Source organism: Thunnus maccoyii, chromosome 17 (assembly GCF_910596095.1).
Source record: "Thunnus maccoyii chromosome 17, fThuMac1.1, whole genome shotgun sequence".
Classification (NCBI taxonomy): Eukaryota; Metazoa; Chordata; class Actinopteri; order Scombriformes; family Scombridae; genus Thunnus; species Thunnus maccoyii.
In genome coordinates, this window is record NC_056549.1 from 7217067 (window position 1) to 7236492 (window position 19426).

Sequence of the window (19426 nt, forward strand, 5' to 3'; positions counted from 1 at the left end):
ACACAGAGCTGAATGGTGAGTAATTAAACCTCCTAAAGGATGGAGGGGGACTGAACATCAAGAAACCACCGTTGACGGGTAAACACTAGGATTTGTCCCGTGTCCACGTCTCACCTCGGGGTGATTAGTCTGCTTCTCAGTGATCCTCTTTTGTGGTCTGAGCTGCGAGGGAGCTTCAGAGAGGGACGTCTCGCTAGCTTTTCTGCTCTGAACAAACACATTTGATGCGTTGTAGTCGCTACTGGGGTTGTCCACCTTTACACAAATCACACTGTGGTACAGTATCTTTATTCTATTTACTCTGTTGGCCCCTGAATTACTCTGTGACACATTCAGGAAGAGACTTTGAAGCCCTGAAGTTGCAGCTGCACAGCTGAACCATGTAAATGAAAAGAGAGAAATTGAAGATAAACTGCTTCCAGTGATACAGTTTAAGGGAGAAAGACGCAGTTTGGATCCAAATTTACAAGACAGAGAACATTGATAGCACTTTACTTTGCAAGTCTGTAAATTCCTAATAATTTCCTGGAAAGTACCACATAATTTTCTAGGAAAAATAGAGGCAGTGTTCAATCTTAATTCAATCAATTGCTAGTGTAACCTGGAGCTTAACATGTAAAAATGTAAAACTTGTCTGCAGGAAAGAAAACAGCAACACTGGTTCAGAGCAGTTTTCTAGAAATTGCTAGAAAAACTCAACTAACTGCAGGGTTTTCCCCCTTTTTTTCCTCAGAAATTAGCACATGATTGAGCTTTTTGTTTTACTATTCCCAACATGTAAAAACTCAATCAATGCGATCAATCAACCACTGACACCTGAGTTTAATGAGTCAGATCCTGACGCATCTTATCTCGTTATCAGCGTGGTTACCAGATGACTCACTTATTAAATACGTGGCTTTTGCGGCGTGAAGTACTGTAGCTTCACTGCTTGGTTTCCCTGAAGCGTGATATAATTATGAAACATTATGTTTCATAAAAATGTAATTACAGTATTTCCTCAGACATTAGTGGAGGGGAAGCAGGTGCCTCTTTTATTAGATGCTGCGAGAAACCCAAACTGTCTCATATATCTCAATATCTTTCTGATATTTGGAGAGCCCACAAGTGTTTTTGAATGATTATTCTATAAATTATTTTATGAATCTTTCTAAAATTTCACAATCCACAATCACCATTTGTCAGAGATGTTAACACAAGATTCAAAATATTGTGTCATGACAGAAATATGTGATGTTAATATATAACTCAGTTTATTACAACCTGGATGTTAATTTTGTAGGTTTGGTAGTTGTTTCTATCAGTAATAATAACAACATTTTACTGATTAAAAAGGTAATTTGTTAGATCTGGGAACATGCTGACATCATTAAAAAAGAAGTCAACATTATTTTGAACAGAAAACAAAGGCGAATGGTAAAATTAAGACCCCAAACTGTTTGTTGTAAACATCCATTACAGCTTACAGACAATTCTTTTTTTAAACTTTGAGCTACTGTAGCTACTGTAGTTGTGTGCGTGCAGTTTTTCTGTCCAATGACAGATTCTTAGCGACATGTCGGGTGTGTTCACTTTCAATTTTAGTCCCAAAATAAAAGTGTTAAGAAAAACCATCACACAGGTTGTAAACAAACCAGTTTATCTAAACCAGACTTTGTTGGAGCAATGTTGTTGTGTTCCCAGATCCCGGCAATTAACTTTATGAGTACAATGTTATACTTGTATAACTTATAAACCAAACCATGAAAAGAAGACAGATCCTTTGAATTTCAACCAATATAGTGTTTAACATTTTCCATTGACATTTTTAGGCCAAAATGTGGAGTTTTACTTGCAGCGTGTTCTTATCGTCAGGATAGAAAAGCAATTTATTGCATCATGGTGCAGTACACAAAAATGAATATTGGTGAATATACAAACATAATGTGCAGAAGAAACAGTTCGGCAATTCATGTGGACAGCTACTCAACTCCTGTTCTGAATTTTTGAAATTATCAAAAGGAGTGCGCTCGCTTGGTTGGGGGACGTATAAGAGAAAGATTTGCAAAAAGAAATGGAAGCAGCAGAGGCTGAGATATCCTGACTTCAAGTCTCTAGCTAACTCTAACTCTCTAGGTGTGAGTGGACGAAAATGCAGACTAGGAGACAGTTGAATATTATATGTGGAAAGGGATTCATTGCAACACAGGGGATGAGGCAGGTGAGCAGGTAGAATGGTGATGGTGGGGGGCCAGACAGAGTCAGTCTAACAGGAGTATACTGAGGTGGGTCAGAGGGAGTTAGTGTGGGCAGCAGGCTGATCTGCAGCCAGGCAGAGGTAACCAGGTGGTGACGATCCTGACAGCAGAGGAGAATTAACGCTAGCACACAAAGTATCGAACACGAGGAAATAACTCAATTAAAAAAGACTGAGCGGCAGAGAGCATGTGACCGCTGCAGCAGGCTGAACGATCTGGTGAAGAGCGGCAGATGATCCGGGGAAGATGTACTGTCAAGCTGATGAGATGATGGATGGCAGGTGTGCTGATTAGAGCAGGTGCTGTGAATCAGCAGTAATCAGAGAGAAGCCAGAGGAAGGAGGAGCCGTGGCTGCCACTAACACACACAAACACACACACACAGACAGACACATGGGGAGACAAACAGGGGACTAGAAACACAGGAAACACATGGGAGAATACGACAAACTTCCATTAGATCCTTCCAGCCCACGTTTTTAAACTTCACACCCCGTCTGTAACGTAGACTTCCTTTCTGTAGCGTCTAGGCACAAGCTGAGATATCCCTGGTGACATCACTATGATATCATCAGGGTTATTTTCTCATACAACTGCATCCAGAGATAGCGTAGTACTCCCCATGACTCGTAAACTGACTTCAACATGTAAAATCAGTGGAGCCACCCTTTTAATATCAGTCTCGTTCCCCCGCAGACTCGATGAAACAGGACTCAGCAGCAGGAACTCGGGACTCGTCAAGGCCTCACATGTTGGGATTAAAAAAAAAAAAAATCACAGATGACCATGAGCTGAAGAGGTTACAGGCGGGACAAACTGTACGCTTCTCCTCAGAGCTCTGAGCGTCATATCAGAGGACGATCTCCCTTCTGGGGGAAAAAAACCAGACATTTAGGCCACTTTAAAACTGCCGGACAACCTTCGTCCACAGCTGCGTGATGAAGAGGAGCTCAACGGACGACTCTGCAGCATCGATCGGGCGGATATTGATCGACCCTGGACTGTTTTTGTACACGTCTGCTGACTCAGTTAGTGTTTCTGTAGTGAATAGGTTGTTTAAAAATACACAGGATGTGATTTGAAATGATGAGAAAACAATCTGTCAGATATAGAAGGTAAAGGAACCTCACATCAGATATCCGTTTGTTGATCCACAACCTCTCCACTGGCCTCCATTTCATTATTTTCCGATACGCCTTGCAAGCTAAACAATACATGCATGTTGCTCACCCTTCTGGACACCTGAACCTCATATATACTGGGACTGGAGATAAGTATCACTTTGTATGTGTTGCAAAGGGACACTCAGACAGTGGTTCCCAACCTGCAAAACATGTTTTTAACACATTTCTGCTCCATAAAATCCAGTTATTTATTTATTTATTTATTTATTTATTTTAGGACATTTATCTTTGCTTGTGTCTGCAAAATACTGGATAGATTTTTTTTACCTCTCAAGGCCAGTAAAAATTAAATTATAATTAATCAATCTCACTTTGTTTGCTTGACGTGCTCACAGCTCATAGAAATCGTTACCTTTCGAAGGGCCATTAATTCACTTAATTTAAAGCGTCACAAGCTAAAAAGGCTGGAAACCATTGATCTAGAGCATAAAATGAGGAGAATTATCATCTTACATAACAGCTCATTAGAAATCTGTGGACTATGTCCAATTGTAAACAACCGAAAAAATGTATTTTCTAACAACCTGGGGCCCATTTCACCAAAACTGCACCATGAGGTAAGTTCCTCTTGCATTAATTTTGACACATTTCACTAATCAAAACCAACAACATTATTGGATTCCCATGTATAAGTGTGCAAGAAACTAGTAGGACTTTGAGAATGTATCTGCTGTTTGTGAGGGACGAGCTTTGGTTAAACATGACACCACTGATGTTTGTGAGTAGTGCTCTCAAATAGACTTTGTGAAACAGCCCTCCTGGTGTCTGTACACTGTTTGACCTCCACTGTCCACTGGATGTGACTGCGGTGCTTTTCAGCTCAGTTGCAATGACGACGGACACACCCCACTGCCATTCTCACCTGTGTGTCCCCTCCTTTCTGTCCTTCGTCATCTTAACATATCAGGTCTGAAACTGAAAATTTATTTGGGAATGTACACACACTGAGCACTTTATTAGGAACACCTGTGCAATATATAATCCAACACAAGAGCTCTGCTATGTTTGTAAAACATAAAAACATGTCTACACATCTGACTTGAAGTCTTCCAGTGGACATTCAAACCACGGCAGGGATGTCACAACCAGGAAGTGATGTAGCCGCATCCAGTGGACATGAGGGGTAATTATTTTCTGCAGTGCTCTAGATTTTTTAGGTCTTTGTATGATCTGGAAACTCAGAGATGCACAAGATTAACTGGAAACTAGCAAAACCTGAGCGTCCTGTGATTGCCAGAATGCTACTGGCTGTTTGTTGTGAAAGTATTCAGCGTATTTTTGGGATCAAACTTCAACTTTGGCCACTATAAGGGCTGTAATGTATTGGATGTGAGGTAATTTAAAAAAGATCTGATTGCTAATCCGCCGTCCCTTTTGGCGTATATCCGACTCTTAAATCTCATCTTTGGCTCAGGTTTAGCTACGTTTCATTCACAAGTACCTTCTCTTTGAAAGGTTGAAAACAGTCTGAATGTGAAGTTACATCTTGTGTAAATGCAACCTTTTCATGACTTAGAAGATCTCACACGTCGTCGTCATATTCTCTTGTACAGTTCATATAAACAGTCAACTTATCTTTCTGAGTCAACAGATATACTGATGTTTGTCGCTGCTTCTGGGGGGGGAAAAAACCCAATTTTTCTTTTCTTATGTAAAATGTTAAATTGTCATTTATGTGTTCTGTTTCATGATTAATAGCAAATACAAACTGTTGAATAAGACAAAGCATTTTCTTCATTTTTTTTTTTTTTTTAAAAACATACTTTTTGCAGAAATTTTGTTTTTGTCTGACAGCAGCATCGAGTTGTTCATGAGACGCAAACGAAGTCAAAGAAAGAGCAGAGGTGAGTGAAACATGGAATGCATTTATTCGTCTGTTAGAGAGATCAGCGTTAGAAAAATGACAGTGGAGAAAGGCAGTGCTTCCCGAGGAATGATTGTAATGTGTGGAGAGAAACAGATCGAAGCAAACGCAGGACATTTTCTTGTACATTTCCAGGCCATCGCTCCGGTGTTAAACCAGTAATGAGGTCTCAATTATGGGCAAAGCTCAGAATGTTGCAACAGCCTCTTCACACTTGGCATTAACGTGCATCCATACAGAGTTCAAACAAGATCCAGATTTCTTAACGTTTGTCTTGTTTGATTTTTCATGATTTTCCTGACTGTGTAAATCAAACGTAATTTCTGTTTTTGTAAGTTTTGTTGATGTATTTGGGGCACATTTGATTTATGCTTTAAGCAAAGGAATCACAATCAAATCAATCAGGGAATCAGGTTTAAAATGCAGTTCAAATCATTGAAATTCAGGGTTTTTTTCCTTCAGTGTCACTATTTGATGTCAGATGTAGTGCCAGCAAGAGCAGAAAACAGCAAATCAAAAGAAAAACCAGCGAGAGAACAGCGACGTTTCATGTTGAGGTGAGGAAATGCATCTTTATCAGAGTAAAAAGCAGTGATATTTGAATGTTGTTTGTCAGAAAAAAGTGTTACTGGTCTGTCGTAACAACAGCAAATGATCACAGCGACAATGACAGTCAGCCTTGAAGCAGGTTTCAGGAAAACTTTGCTCTTAAACTAGTCTAATGCAAGTTAGACAGCTGCCTAAAAAAGTAAAAATATTTTTATGGCTATTGAAGTCCTTTTATCAGGTCTCACACCATGTGTATCCTTATGTACTTCAAAGTGTTTTAACAGTGTTTTATAGCCAAATATAAATCATTGGCTGAAGCCTTAAAAACATGCTTTAGGTTGCAGTTACGCATGTAAAGAGCGAGCTGTTAAACGGTCTGTGTAGACAGCTGAACTGATTAAAGTTGAAGCGAACGTGTTCTATTTAACAGGTACGAGGTGGAAGACTGAAAAATGTGGCTTAAATATGTCAGCTGTGGAGAGCCTGGATATATTACAGCGCTGCCTATTTTTCCTAGTGGCCGCTCACGGTATTGCAGCAAAGCAAAAAAAAAACATTACAAAAGAGACATCTGTAAAACTGTTGACAGGACACCTTAAACTAAAAATAATACTGTTCGTATTATGAATTTTGAATCCGTGAAGGTTTTATATTCATAAAACTACACAAGAGATTTTTAAAGTTTGTGACGTCATCCCAATGTAAAGTCTACGGGTCAAGGCTAATGAGCATGTGCAGTGGGCTGCACAATGCAAAGGCAACCCTGGTAGCTGGAAAACTTTTTTTTTGGCTTATGTGCAAGGCAAACAATTTTCAATTGAGGGAGTGGGCGCCATCTTTGAGTCTAGTATCCAGTTCCTTTACTACAGTACATCTGATGTAGGGGCTAAATTTGGATGAAAAGAGTTTTTTTAGAGGTCTAGGTATAATATAACTGACATATTTTAACCTGCAGATTGCCCAGACAAAGTTTTCTGTCTTTGCTGTCACTGTTTGCAGGACTATCAGACCTTGTGTATCTTGGGTGCATCCGTTCATTGATTTTAAGCCAGCTCACCTGCATGTTAATGCCATTTGTAAAGGGGATAAGCTACTTTGCGACAAGACAAGTATTCATGCTTTCAGACAATCCAAGTCACCTTTGTGTTGTGCAGAGCATCACAGAAAATAGAAAGCGCAGGAACAAACTCGGCAGCCTCAGGTGAACAAGAGCAGGTGTGACGTCATAACAGATTGTCTTGAAAATTCTTATGTACAAGGCAAAGGTCGTTTTAGCTTAGTTTGCGTGATTTATTGCTTCTCTTGACAATCTCACACATGCCCAAGCCACTGAAGTAGAAACTGTTCTTTCAAAAAATAAACTTTTACATTCCAGTTGGAGTATCACTGTTGGCTTCACATACTGTACTTGCTGTATAGAAAATATTCAGTGTTGTCTGAAGGTTCCAGTTCAAAGATGAGTACCAGTGCGTCGTACAGAGTTAATGACGTGCCCGATAAGCTCTTACACAGCAGAAAAAATGTCCGACTGAATGAATCCGACAAGAGATAATACAAATTTTTAAACATGTTCTGGAATCAAGTGACTTTATTCATCAAACAGCCAAATGAAGTGATTTTTTAAACTTTTTTTTTCAAGTTAGCGTCAGCGAATACATGTGAAACTACCTTGGGAATCACTGTGTTGGCAAATTATGTTTCATCATGTAAAAAGATCAAATTTTAAACCTAAAGATGGTATAAATGACTTATTGAAGATATTTCTTTTGCAGTGCTGATCTGCTCTCAAACATCCCACGTAGAGGTGCATCTCAGCAGTTGCATAATTAATTCACATTTTCTGCTTTGCTTGACAAAAACTAATCACAGAGCTGAATTACTTCTCTGGCCACAAAAAAACAAAAAAACAAAAAAAAACCCCAACGATGGCTTTACAGAGCCATCTATGGTCTCAGCCTCAAACATTTTTGGACCTTTCTCATTAGCTTTACACATTTAATCACACATGATGAGGAGAAAAGAGGAATCACTACATGAACAAATCAACGAGGTCTCAAGTTACATTCGGTTCGACAGACAAAAGGTAAAATAAAAAAGTAAGTATTAGCAAATATTTGACTGAATTACGAGTGCAGTCACGAGGAATAATCTGACACTCATGCAGCACTGCCTCACGGTGAGAGCTGAACTCCTTGTGCAAGTTTTTTGCCCTGTAAGAACCGCATGAAGACAATGTAAACAGCAGGTTTTAAGTCGGAGAGGGATCACCAGCTAGCTGTTAAGATGGAAGCAACACACCAGTGAGACTTCAGTGTAATAATCAGGAATGCATAATTACAGAGGAATTTAAAGTTTTCTTGTATGGGGGAGGCAGCTTTGAACACCAAAAAAAAGAAAAGAAAAAAAAGAAGTCCTACTTACGGCAATTAAACCCTGTTAAAGTAGTATTAAGGCCTCGTAGTTAAGACGTGCAGAAATGTTACAGAGAACAGAATTCCTTGGAAAACAACTGGATGTAATCATTTAGTATGATTTCTGCATAGGGTTCAATGCAAAACTTCCCTCCCCTTGCTCCCCTTTGAGGAACTGAAAGCCAGCAAGAACAAAAAACAAAAGAAAAACAAAAGGACAATTGAGAAAAATCGCTGTTCACGTGAATGCCCTACAGTCAGAACCTGGTGCAGTGTGCTCAGACGCCATCTGTGTTAGGTAGCTGGTGCATTCGTCCCTTTGTTTGCAGCGAGAGGCCCCGGCCCCGGGCTCCCTCACTTGAACATGCTCTGCAGCATGGCCGTGGCGTAGGTGGGTCGCGCCTGCCGGCTCTCGATGGCGCTGCGGAGATACTGGATCCCGCCACAGCGTTCCCAGATCTCCTCGAACTGCCGGGGAAGGATCTCGGCTCCCCTCTTCCTCGACAGGCCCGTCTCCTCCAGACTCAGCTCGCACATCTCCATGTCGTCCTTTCCTGTAAAATGAAAACATACGACATGTTTAGCGTCACAAAACCTGCCTTAATCTTTTACTAGAGGAGTTGAGGGATAAAGAGTCAGCTGGAATCAACTGAACAATTTGTTTTAATGATGGCAACAAGCACAGATGTTACTTCCATTTGAACCCCAAACCTGAGCAAATACCCAGTGAACTCTTCCACATCAAAAAGACTTCAGTGAAATTCTTTGCTGGGTTTCTAAGGCTACTTCATGTTGGCAAATGAGTATGACCCACAAGGAAATATCGGGGAATATGTCGGCAATTTTTTCAACTCTTCCAACCACTTTGGCAACAATGATTTGGGTGTCGTATTCTGACAAACAACAGTATTTTCCTGCTTTACAATCATCATCTGTTTATAGCTAATTCTTAACTCCATGTGAGCCAATAATGTTCATTAAATGCACAAAAAAATGTTGGATGGCTGAAAAACTAAGATACAACTTTGTTATTCTTAGATCTTTAGCACTACCAGTGTACAATTTTGTTACTCTATTAGCTTGTTACTGTGCTAATACGCACATAATTTTTTTAAACTCTTAAATGTTGCATGTTGAGATATTTCACTCTGAGATTTAGCATGTTACCATGCTAATATGCTAAAGATAACGTTAATAAATGTAGCATATTGAGAGATTTTACCCAGATGTTTAGCAAGTAAGCATTAATTCAATATGTTTGATTTCTAAATGTAGCATTTTGAGATATTTCACTCCGGCGTTAAGCATGTTAGGATCAAGTTTATCTGCTTATTTCTGAATATATCACAGACATTTTACTCTAGCATTCATCCTGTTAACATGCTAACTTAAGCATGTTAGCATGCTAACTCAACTCACTCACTCACATGTGACTGTAGCATGTCCTGACATTTTGCATGACAACATCCTTATTGTAGCATGCTGAGATACTGTATTTCACCTGATGTTTAGCATGTAAGCATTAAATCAACATTATATTAAATTGGGACAGTGATGGAAGAAGTATTCAGATACTTAAAGATACAGTGTGTGGGATTTAGTGGCATCTAATGGTGAGGTTGCAGATTGCAATCTTTGATTTTTGCTGAAATATGACCCTGACTACACACTGCTTTTTGTAAGACGTCAAAAGCCAAAAAGGTTGGAAACCACTGGTTTCATCTTTAACAATGTGTTGTATTTTAAAAGCTTTTTATATTATCCATTGTGTCAAATCTTCATCTGACGAGTAATTATTTAAAGTATCTTTAAGCAGTTGATAAGAATGGTGAATTTCCAACTTTGCTGTTATGTATCCTGAGTAAAAAGTGCACAACAGAACAATTGAACTTCTGCAGACTACATATTTCATTCTCTGAACACATTCAACGATCCCAATTTAAATTCAGTCAGAATAACAGTCTGCATCTAGGCGATATCAAGTTCCAGCGGTGTGTTAGCCAAGTATTATATGAGGTAGTTACTCACCCATATACCGCTGCTGTCGGTGAACACTGCTGCTCCAAAACAACAACTATTTCACTACTATATGAGCTTTTTAAGATTGACAACCACATATTTTTAAATCACACGTTTGCCGACGTGATTTCATAAAACTAAATCTCACAAAAAAACACTGCAGTCCACAGACGACTGTAATCTTCTAAGTAAAAAGGAGAAAAATATGCTTGTAGGAGTCGTGAGGTTATCACTCAACACACATATGCCGACACAGATGGGTGAACAAAACGACTTTTTTATTTTGGTGTTATATTCTGACTCGTCGTAGTTAACTTTTATATTTGTATTTAATTCTGTGTAAAGAACTTTGAATCGCCCTGAGTATGAACTGTGCTATATAAATAAAGTTGCCTTGCCTATGTTTTCTAATGCAGTTGTTTGTCTTTTGGGTTAATGATTTAACCAGGAGAGTTTCATGACAAACCAAGCTGTAGAAGAGCTCCAACTGTGAGTCACGTAATATTGTCTGTAGGAAAATTAATGGGATTTTTACTTTGGGAACCTGGGGTGCCCATATAATACAAGGGATGACTTTTGGGATTTCAGTTGGATTTTTACATTTCATGACTGAATTTCTCTTATTTATGGTTTTGTAGCGCAGGTTGTAAAACTGGGCACTACACATGTCTCCAAGTGGGGGAAACACTAGATAAAATATCTTGTGTTTCTATGAACTGTATGTCTGAAATGCTCTTTGCACTACATATGAAGTAATCTGAGTCAGTATGTGCAGCGTATTTGTCACCGTCATGTTCTAATGAGAGCTGAAATGTGGCGCCGTCGTGGGAAAACTTCACAAATCCTGATCGATGAGTCATACTGGATGTCCAACACAGTACTCCTAAAACCTCACATGCTTGATTGCTGCCCCGCTGTGAACCACCTGACGGTGCATTGCGACCAGAGATGATGATGATAAATCTGCTGCACTGTCACAAAGTCAAATTCCTGAACATTTATTAACCTCTGCCAACGAAGTGCCACTTTTGATTTCTTTTGTTTCTGTTGCTGTCAGAGGATCAACTCATTGATTTTGCTCCATTTTTTCTGCTCACATCCTCTTTCCTTCCAACCCTCTCTCCCAGCTATTTCACCACTCCCTGTTTCCCTCTCTCCCTGCTGCCACTATTAATTTCTTTCATCGTTACGTCTTTCATTCTGTGCTGTCGGGACTCCAGGAAGTCACTGCTATCAGCCAAGAAATCATCTGGCCATGGATAACCAGGGATGTATTATAAGAGCTGGATACGGCTCCACCTCTCAGCCTTGCTGCCAATTTTTCCCAGTGGTCACGCACAGTATTGCAGCGAAAAATCCCCCTGCGGCCCAAGTGCCATTTTCCCCATAGACCACCATTGTAAAAGAGACGTCTGTAAAACTGTTGACAGGACACGTAGAACTGCAAACAATGCCAATTATGACTCTTTCTATTATCAATTTTTGAGCCATGGAGGTTTTATATTTGTAAAACTTTCCTCATCACAATGTAAAGTCTATGGGCCGAGCAGGAACTCGTGGGCGGGGCCAACAGGGGAAACATCACTCTGCATATTCTGCACTGTGCTGTAACTTGCTGTAAACCAGTGAAATTGCAGTTTAGAGGCGAATTTGTATCATTGTTATTCCAAAACTTTTTTTTTTAAAACCACATGCCACCTTAGACAGACATCTGTCAGCTCTGGCTGGTTGACAAATTACATATATTCCAGAGAGAAACGACAGCTAGCAGCAGCGATGACATTAAGCTAGCTCCACAGGTAGTGAGAAATGAACTATGAGTGTCCCAAACCAACAGCACAGGTTAAACAGATGCACTCATTTTGGTATAAAAATCCTCAAATTATACACATATACACTGTATACAGATAAAGCTTCACTCATAAGAAAATATGTCAATACAGGATTTAAACAGTGTTATTGATCAGCCACACAGGATCGTGACAAGAGACTCTGATCACCTGTTCTATTATTCAACGTGACGCACACTGAAAACACATCAAACGGATCACCAAAGCATTGATAACACAATCAGACAACTGATCGTTAAAATATTGATCACAGAGTCTGACAAACTGATCGCTAAAGTATTGATCACAGAGTCTGACAAACTGATCGCTTAAGTATTGATCACAACATCTAACAAACGTCACTTTTTATTAAACTGCCTTAAACACACAGCAACAGATTGAGCTGACCTGAAAACAAGCGTTTCTTCCTGCAGTTTCAGTGTAAAATCGTCCCGTCTGCTTCATAAAATCCAGGACTCTGATCGGATCTCTGGAGCTAACAGCTAATTCTGCACTCTGAACTGACTGAGAGGTTTCCTTCTTGTGATAATGAAAATGTTTTTTATCCGTTACTTTTCTACAATTCGTGCAGTTTAAGGCACAAAAACAACTTTACACATTGATCTTCTCTTTTCAGTGCTCCCTCCCTTATCCTCAATCTTCATGCCTTAATACTTCCATCCATTTGTTAATTAATCCTTCAATCCCCCTCTTATCTAATTTCTAATCCCCTCCCTCGATCTTTCCTCCTCCTCCTCCTCCTCCTTCTCAACCTCCTTCCCCCTCTCCTTTCATACTTCCATCACATCTCCATGTTGTACTGACCTGCCACCAGCACGATGGGGTGTTTATCGGGATGCAGCTCCATCTGCCTGGCGATCCAGGGCCCATCGAAGTGAGCGTACCACCAGCCCTTCTTCTTGCCCTGAGGGTCTTTGTACTGGTCACCCGGCCGGATGAACGGGATGCGGAAGTAACGCTGCTGCCGGTTCATGGCCACCTCGTACTGCTTGGCTGGTAAGGGTGGGGCTGGGTTCTGCTGGGCTGTTTTTGGATCAGAAAAAAAAAGTTAGGTGGCTTCCCAAGCTGATAACAACCAATCAGGAGTCAGGGACCATGTTTACATGCAGCCTGGGGACCAGTTAATGGGAATGATGGTAAATATTTGCTTTTTAACATTCTTACTCCTGTTTTCCAACCTGTGTATGAACCTTACGGGAGGCAAGACTAAAGAGAATTTCCCCTCATAGAGAAATTTACTATTGCAAAACTATTTTCAGAAAAAAAATAAAAGCCTACATGTGGTATGCTGTGTTTCAGTGATGTAAGATAGTCGAAAACTCTAGTTTTCACCTCAAAAAATTGCTTTGAAGTGGCCCTTTGAGTCAGAACTTCAAGAGGATATTTAAGGCTGGATGCTCAAAAGTTATGTTTGGTGGATTCTCAATGAAAAAGAAATGCCAACATCAATGTGACAAACTTGCTATGCAACTCACTGCAACCTACAGTATCAAACAAATCCAGCAATTAGCAATACATACTAGTTCTAGCAGATTAAAAGCTACTCTGTATACTGCGGCCCTGAGAGCTCAACACACTGCAACTTAAGAGAACCCATGTAAACAGACAAAATACATGCAAATGAAGAATTTTAGCAGCAATTAGAAAATAAATGCTACAAAGGAATAAAATACAAATTATGTAACACATTTAGTGATTTTAATGTAATCGACATAAAATAACTGCAAATACAAAAACACTGCAAGTCTACAACAACACAACAGAAGTTTCTGGATCATAAAACAAACTGATGAACACCTCGACCAGTCTTCAATCATGCTCGAAAATGAGAACGAGGATGAAAACTGTTTAGTTTCTGATTGCAACTGTGTTCATCAGTTTGTTTGTTTTTCTTGCAGTGTTTGTGCGTTCGCAGTGCATTTCAAATCGGTGAATATATATTCTCCTCATTTGCTTGTGTTCTTTTAAGTTGCTGGAGTTGTAGCGAGTGAATTTTGATTAACTGCACAGTCTTATAAAGCATGTCTATTTACATTACAATATATGATTTGGGCTACATTTCAATTTATTTGGTGTGACTCCAGTGCTGAAATTGGGGGGCGGGGGGTAACCATCTTGGAAAAAAGCTCCCAAGTTATAACAATGGGATGTTTTCCGCTTGTTCCCATTCTGCTGGCATGCAGTGAATGCAACATTAACCCTAGTGCTGTCTAGTGTTTGCGGACTTTATGAGACACTCATAAAGACACTCCTGCTGCCACTCCAATATCAACAGCATCTTGTCTTTGCAGAAACTATTTCCTAGTTACTTGTGATAATCCACATCTGCTGCAAACAGTTTACATGTAAAACAGATGTAACTGTGACCTACAAGCACTGGAATAACTGCAGTACGGTACAGCTGGACCACTAATTAGTTTAACAAAGCTTTTAATGTGAATTTCTACAATTGTTGATACACAGGTGAGAGCACTGGAATAAGTCTCATGGAAAATGAGAAATAAAAAAACATAAACATGGAACGGAGAATCCAAATCAGCACAACCAGGTTGAAATATCAGTGGATTTAAAGGACTGTGATTTACTTTTTTCAGTGGGTACATTTCTTCCCACGAACCCCAGCGAACTCACTGCATGTAAACATAACGCACCGCTCTGCTGTACTCAAGATCAGGTTTGAATTAATGAGCCCTTCGCTCGGTCTCCGTGTTTAACTGCGGTCAGTGAATCCTGCTGTTAGAGCTGGAGGAGGGTCAGCAGAGATCACAGCAGTGCTGATGACAGAGGGAGGAAATCAGCGAGACATGAAGCATGGCAGGTGTTTATGAAGGGGGTTTTGCATACTCGTGTGAAACATAAAACGTGTAATTTTCATCATTCTACAAAGTGGAGCGTGAAATAGGGATCTACAGAGATTGAGGAAGCTTTGCTACGTGATAAAAGGGACTGGGGCCGCAGCTTGTTGAATCAGCTCACTGCAAAAACGTTCATTTTAATAAGTCATTTCATCTTGTATTCAGCTTTAAAATCAGGACACGTGAAGGACATAAATCTTTCCAGTGCAGTTCAGCTTGTTAAAAGAATTTTCCTCGATTTAAACTCACTAAATCTCAAGATTTTACACCACGTTTCAAAAGTAGAGCAATTTCTTTCATGTTTAAAAAAAAAAAAAAAACTTTCCAAGATTTAAACACCTTGTTAAAATGAGTTTTTGCAGTGTCTGCAAAACCTGAAAAAAAAAAACAACACATCTGTTTCAGAGCAACACATCGTTCCACCATCACCAACAACATGGCGCCCTCACACCACCTTCCGGAAAAACTACACCAACATGTCATCGAATTCACCTCCGTCTGCATAGCAACAACTTTTAGAAAGAAGAAAAAAAAATCCCAAAACTTCACTGGCAAAATAGAAAAAAATCAGCCCTTTTTGTTCAGAAAAAGCAGAAGAAATGGAGAAAAATTCTTTGGAGAGGTACTTGAACTTAACTCCCTGCTGGATACACTCAGCTTGTTGATTACGGTTTGTTGTACTTCCCGGCTTTCCTCTATAAAGTGCCTTAGGTAGGTGACTCAATGAAGGGGTTGAAAGCTGCGTTCAGGTTTCAAGGCTGACAAAAACATGTGAATCTGTGACCTGTTCATGCAGCTTAAGATCAGCTACCGAACACCGACGCCGTTCAAACAGCGGCTGTCACATGAGGAAGAAACACCGAGGGGGGAAAAAAACACACATTCCTGTCTAACACTCCGGTCTGAAATACAGGATTTTAGTTGAAGTTTGTGTATTGTTGTCAGCAGAAATATCTAAAAAAAAAGATCTCTGCTGTCAACAAACTGTAACATCATGATATTTAGAGTTAGTGCTGATACAAGCCTGTTTGACGATAGATATGGTATGTCTGCCAGTTAATGTTGTCTGTTCCTAATTAATAGAAGTTTTCACCTGATGAATGAGCAAAGTTTGTAAAACCTGGAATAAAATGTTATTTGTGCACCGTCGATTTATTTATGTGTTTTCAGATGAATTCTTCCTCTAAATGCCCACACGTATCTGTGATTTTAAGGGGTCAGTTCAACCAAATAGCAAAAAGAAACACCACTTTTGACTGGTGGTAGTTTTGTTTTAATTGTCTAAATCATTGACTGTATATAAATATGGACGACGTGTCTCCACCTCCTACCGCTATGCAAAAGTTAAGCCAAAATATCTCCTTTCTGGGGGGCTGCCATCTTGCTCGTGTGACGTCATTTGAAGCCGGTCATCCCGCCGTCTGATGGAGGTTTGAGATTGGCTGTCACAGCTGTCGATCATGACATCACACCCCCTTTTTATATCGTCAAATAACTAATAAAAAACAAACTTATAAAAAAAGAGCACTTGAGCAAGCATTAGTGTGATAAGAACTACCTAAAATGATAAACCATCTTTAGGAAAAATGTATTTGATGTGTACTCATGTGCATGATTTTTTAGTTTGGCCCATGTCTCATCCACTAAAAAAAGAGGGGGTGGGACTTTTGACCTATACTGCAACCAGCCACCAGGGGGCGATCAAGATGTTTTGGCTTCATTTTTGGGGAGCTGTCATTACGTCCATATTTATATACAGTCAATGGTCTAAATACAGAGATTTCTGCTGCCACCAAAATACAAATAAAGGTCAATGTAATTTCTGCTGTAACGCTGAAAACACTTTAAAGTGCTGTTGTAATGCTTCTCAGAAGAAACTCAAGAGCAAAGGTGCGGTCGCACCAGCATTTAAGAACGTCAGAATAGATTATTCAACACAAATGTAAAAATTTGCTAGCAGGGACAAAATAAATCAGTTCAAAACTTTCTCATTAAGTTCGACATTGAAGTGTGACATGCAAATTTGTGCTGCTGATCAATGACAGCGATGACGAGTCAAAAACGGAGGAAGCTAAAGTACCTTATTAGCTCTGTTGCACCATCCACATTTATTTAAACTCCTCTGTCGAAGTAAAAACTGTTCCACAAAAGATCAGTGGTTTGCAGACAGTTTTAAGACGAGTCGATGGTACGAATACATCTTCTGAACAAACTGTACCTGAACGCCTCCTGTGTAGACACATGGGGAAACTATGCTGAGTCATGCTAGCTTCTCTGTCCTCTCCTCTGCTCTATTTGTCAGTGTTTAGCTTAGTTTGTATCTTAAAGTGTATTAAAATTTGGCAAATTCCTGTAAACTTAGAGCTACTGGCTGAAACAGCCCCTCTTCTAAACCAGCAGCAAAGGGAGGAGGAGGAGGAAGACAGGATGAAGACACTGACTGATGTCTGTGTTCTCATTCTTTTTAAACTTCCCTCAGTATTTTAATTTCTGGAATATTATTTATTATAATGACATTTTTTCTTTCCTTCAAGTGAGATATTATTGAATTGATACAGTGACTTTGCTGGTGGAAACATTACTGCTGCTGCTGTAAGAAAAAATATTTTGTCATATTTAAAATATAAATCTATTCTAATCCTGTACTGATTTTTTTTTTTTAAATAATTCATAAACGCCCAATTATTCAGTAATGAAAAAGAGCCGATAAGAGTATTGATAAATACTCTTATTTCTTTCTTCTGGCGTTTCGTTCATTCCACCAATGCAGTCGACAAAGCAACATAACTCATCATCATAACGACCATCTCTACTGTTCATTGTTCTACTGTTATCAGATCATTTTAACAACCGCAGACACACACGATGAAAACCGTTGGGTTACCTTACCTTTAGATGCTGAAAATAATCTGAATCGAGCTGATGAGTGACGGTGAAATTAATCAGCAACCAACCAGAAGAAGAACAAACCAGTAACTGACAGCAGGAGGTTTTTTAAAATCTGTTGATTCACAAACAGTCTCAACTCTCTCTATTCATCTTTAATCTGAGGTGTTCTTTAAGGAAATCTGATCACAGAACAGCCGCTCTGGACTTTGGAACGAATAATCCGGGGGAAAAGTCAAATATTAATAGACAGTATAAATATTTGTCCCTTGAATCATAAAGTCTGACGTATGCTTTTTATTCCAACAAAGAAATAAAACGTGCTGAGATGGCATTAATGCAGTCTATTGTATCTCTGTCATATGTGAAAAACGGGAGAAATAAATTGTTTATGGATAAGATAAAGATAAACTTTGAACCATACCTGTCCCTACAGCTGGCTGGTGGCTACAACCTGAATATGGGAGGATGCAGTTTAAATCTATTCATTATGAGCCTGTTTTACCGATGTTTTGTGATTATTATTTTTTAATGGCACACAGTGTGTTTTTTAAAAATAAATATTGTACTGATAATAGTCCAACACTGTGTGAAAATGCATAATTTTTAGTCAAATAACATCAAATTTTCTTTTGAATGATATAACACAGAATAATAATTAACATTAATATTCAGGGGGAGACAATTAGCCTTTTTTAATTGATGGGGGGATAATGGATAAGGGGCGCTGGCCTGTTATACAGGGATGAATTTTGCCACTTTCTGGTGTGACCCAGCCTAAATATTGCTGTTGAGTTTTAAAAATACAGATTTAAGCATCAAAAATGACGCTTCTATATGAAAACCTCTATTGTAGTTGGGTGGCAACAGGGAAGAATCTCAACACTTCAGCAAATCAGACTGAAATAATGTATATTTTAATTTCTAGATACTGCTAGGAGTGATCATTTTAACAAATTTCCTTAGTGTGGGTTTCAGTGGAAAGTTCTTATGTCTCAAGATGGTTTAGATGGTGTAAATGATCTTAAAGACACTTTTATAAAGGCATTATAATTACCAGTCGAAAGTTTGGACACACTTTAACACCAAACTTTTGACTGGTGTTGTATTTTTGGCATGAAAATACTCTTATTTTAACATTAAATCACCAGATTAAGTCTGCAATGATGAGAATCAGCCTTCATATTAAAACCACGTCCAATAAGAGTTTATTAAGTCTGTAACAGCAGCAGGTTTAAAGACAGACTGGTAGTCTAATGGTTGTACTGGATGCCTCATATAGCTGCATGTGTCATAACGTATCTAAAATCTTCATTAAGTCAGGAGTGAATGGAGTGAAGCGTCTGGCTCGCTGCTTGAACGACGACACTTTTACAACATTTCTCTTACCATCAACGGGTGCGGCGGCGGCATTTTCCTCCAGTCACGCTCCTGTAAACATGATGCTATCATCTGATGCCAAACACAACCCTGGCAAACTGCCCTTAAAAGCCTTCTGCCCTTCTCTGTATTTATTTCTTTTTTCTCTCCTTCTTTCCTTGAGAATTCCTCCGTGTGGGAGTATCAATAAC

At 39.3% G+C, this 19426-nt stretch overlaps 2 protein-coding genes across 2 annotated transcripts in view; one reads left to right on the forward strand and one right to left on the reverse strand.

The window, feature by feature from the left end:
- Nucleotides 1–5260, forward strand: part of LOC121882774 (titin-like) — a 54850-nt gene extending 49590 nt beyond the window's left edge. The window contains exon 17 of the mRNA XM_042391216.1: nucleotides 5216–5260. The gene's annotated coding sequence lies outside the window, so the exon portion shown is untranslated. The remainder of the gene's footprint in view (nucleotides 1–5215) is intronic.
- A 6-nt stretch (nucleotides 5261–5266) lies between these two features.
- The window catches only part of myo6a (myosin VIa), a 168968-nt gene continuing 154808 nt past the window's right edge, over nucleotides 5267–19426 (reverse strand). Inside the window, exons 33-34 of the mRNA XM_042391332.1 lie at nucleotides 12919–13137; nucleotides 5267–8799 (exon numbers count right to left, since the gene is read on the reverse strand). Of these exons, the coding sequence (XP_042247266.1) occupies nucleotides 8600–8799; nucleotides 12919–13137 (419 nt within the window). The 3' untranslated portion in view covers nucleotides 5267–8599. The remainder of the gene's footprint in view (nucleotides 8800–12918; nucleotides 13138–19426) is intronic.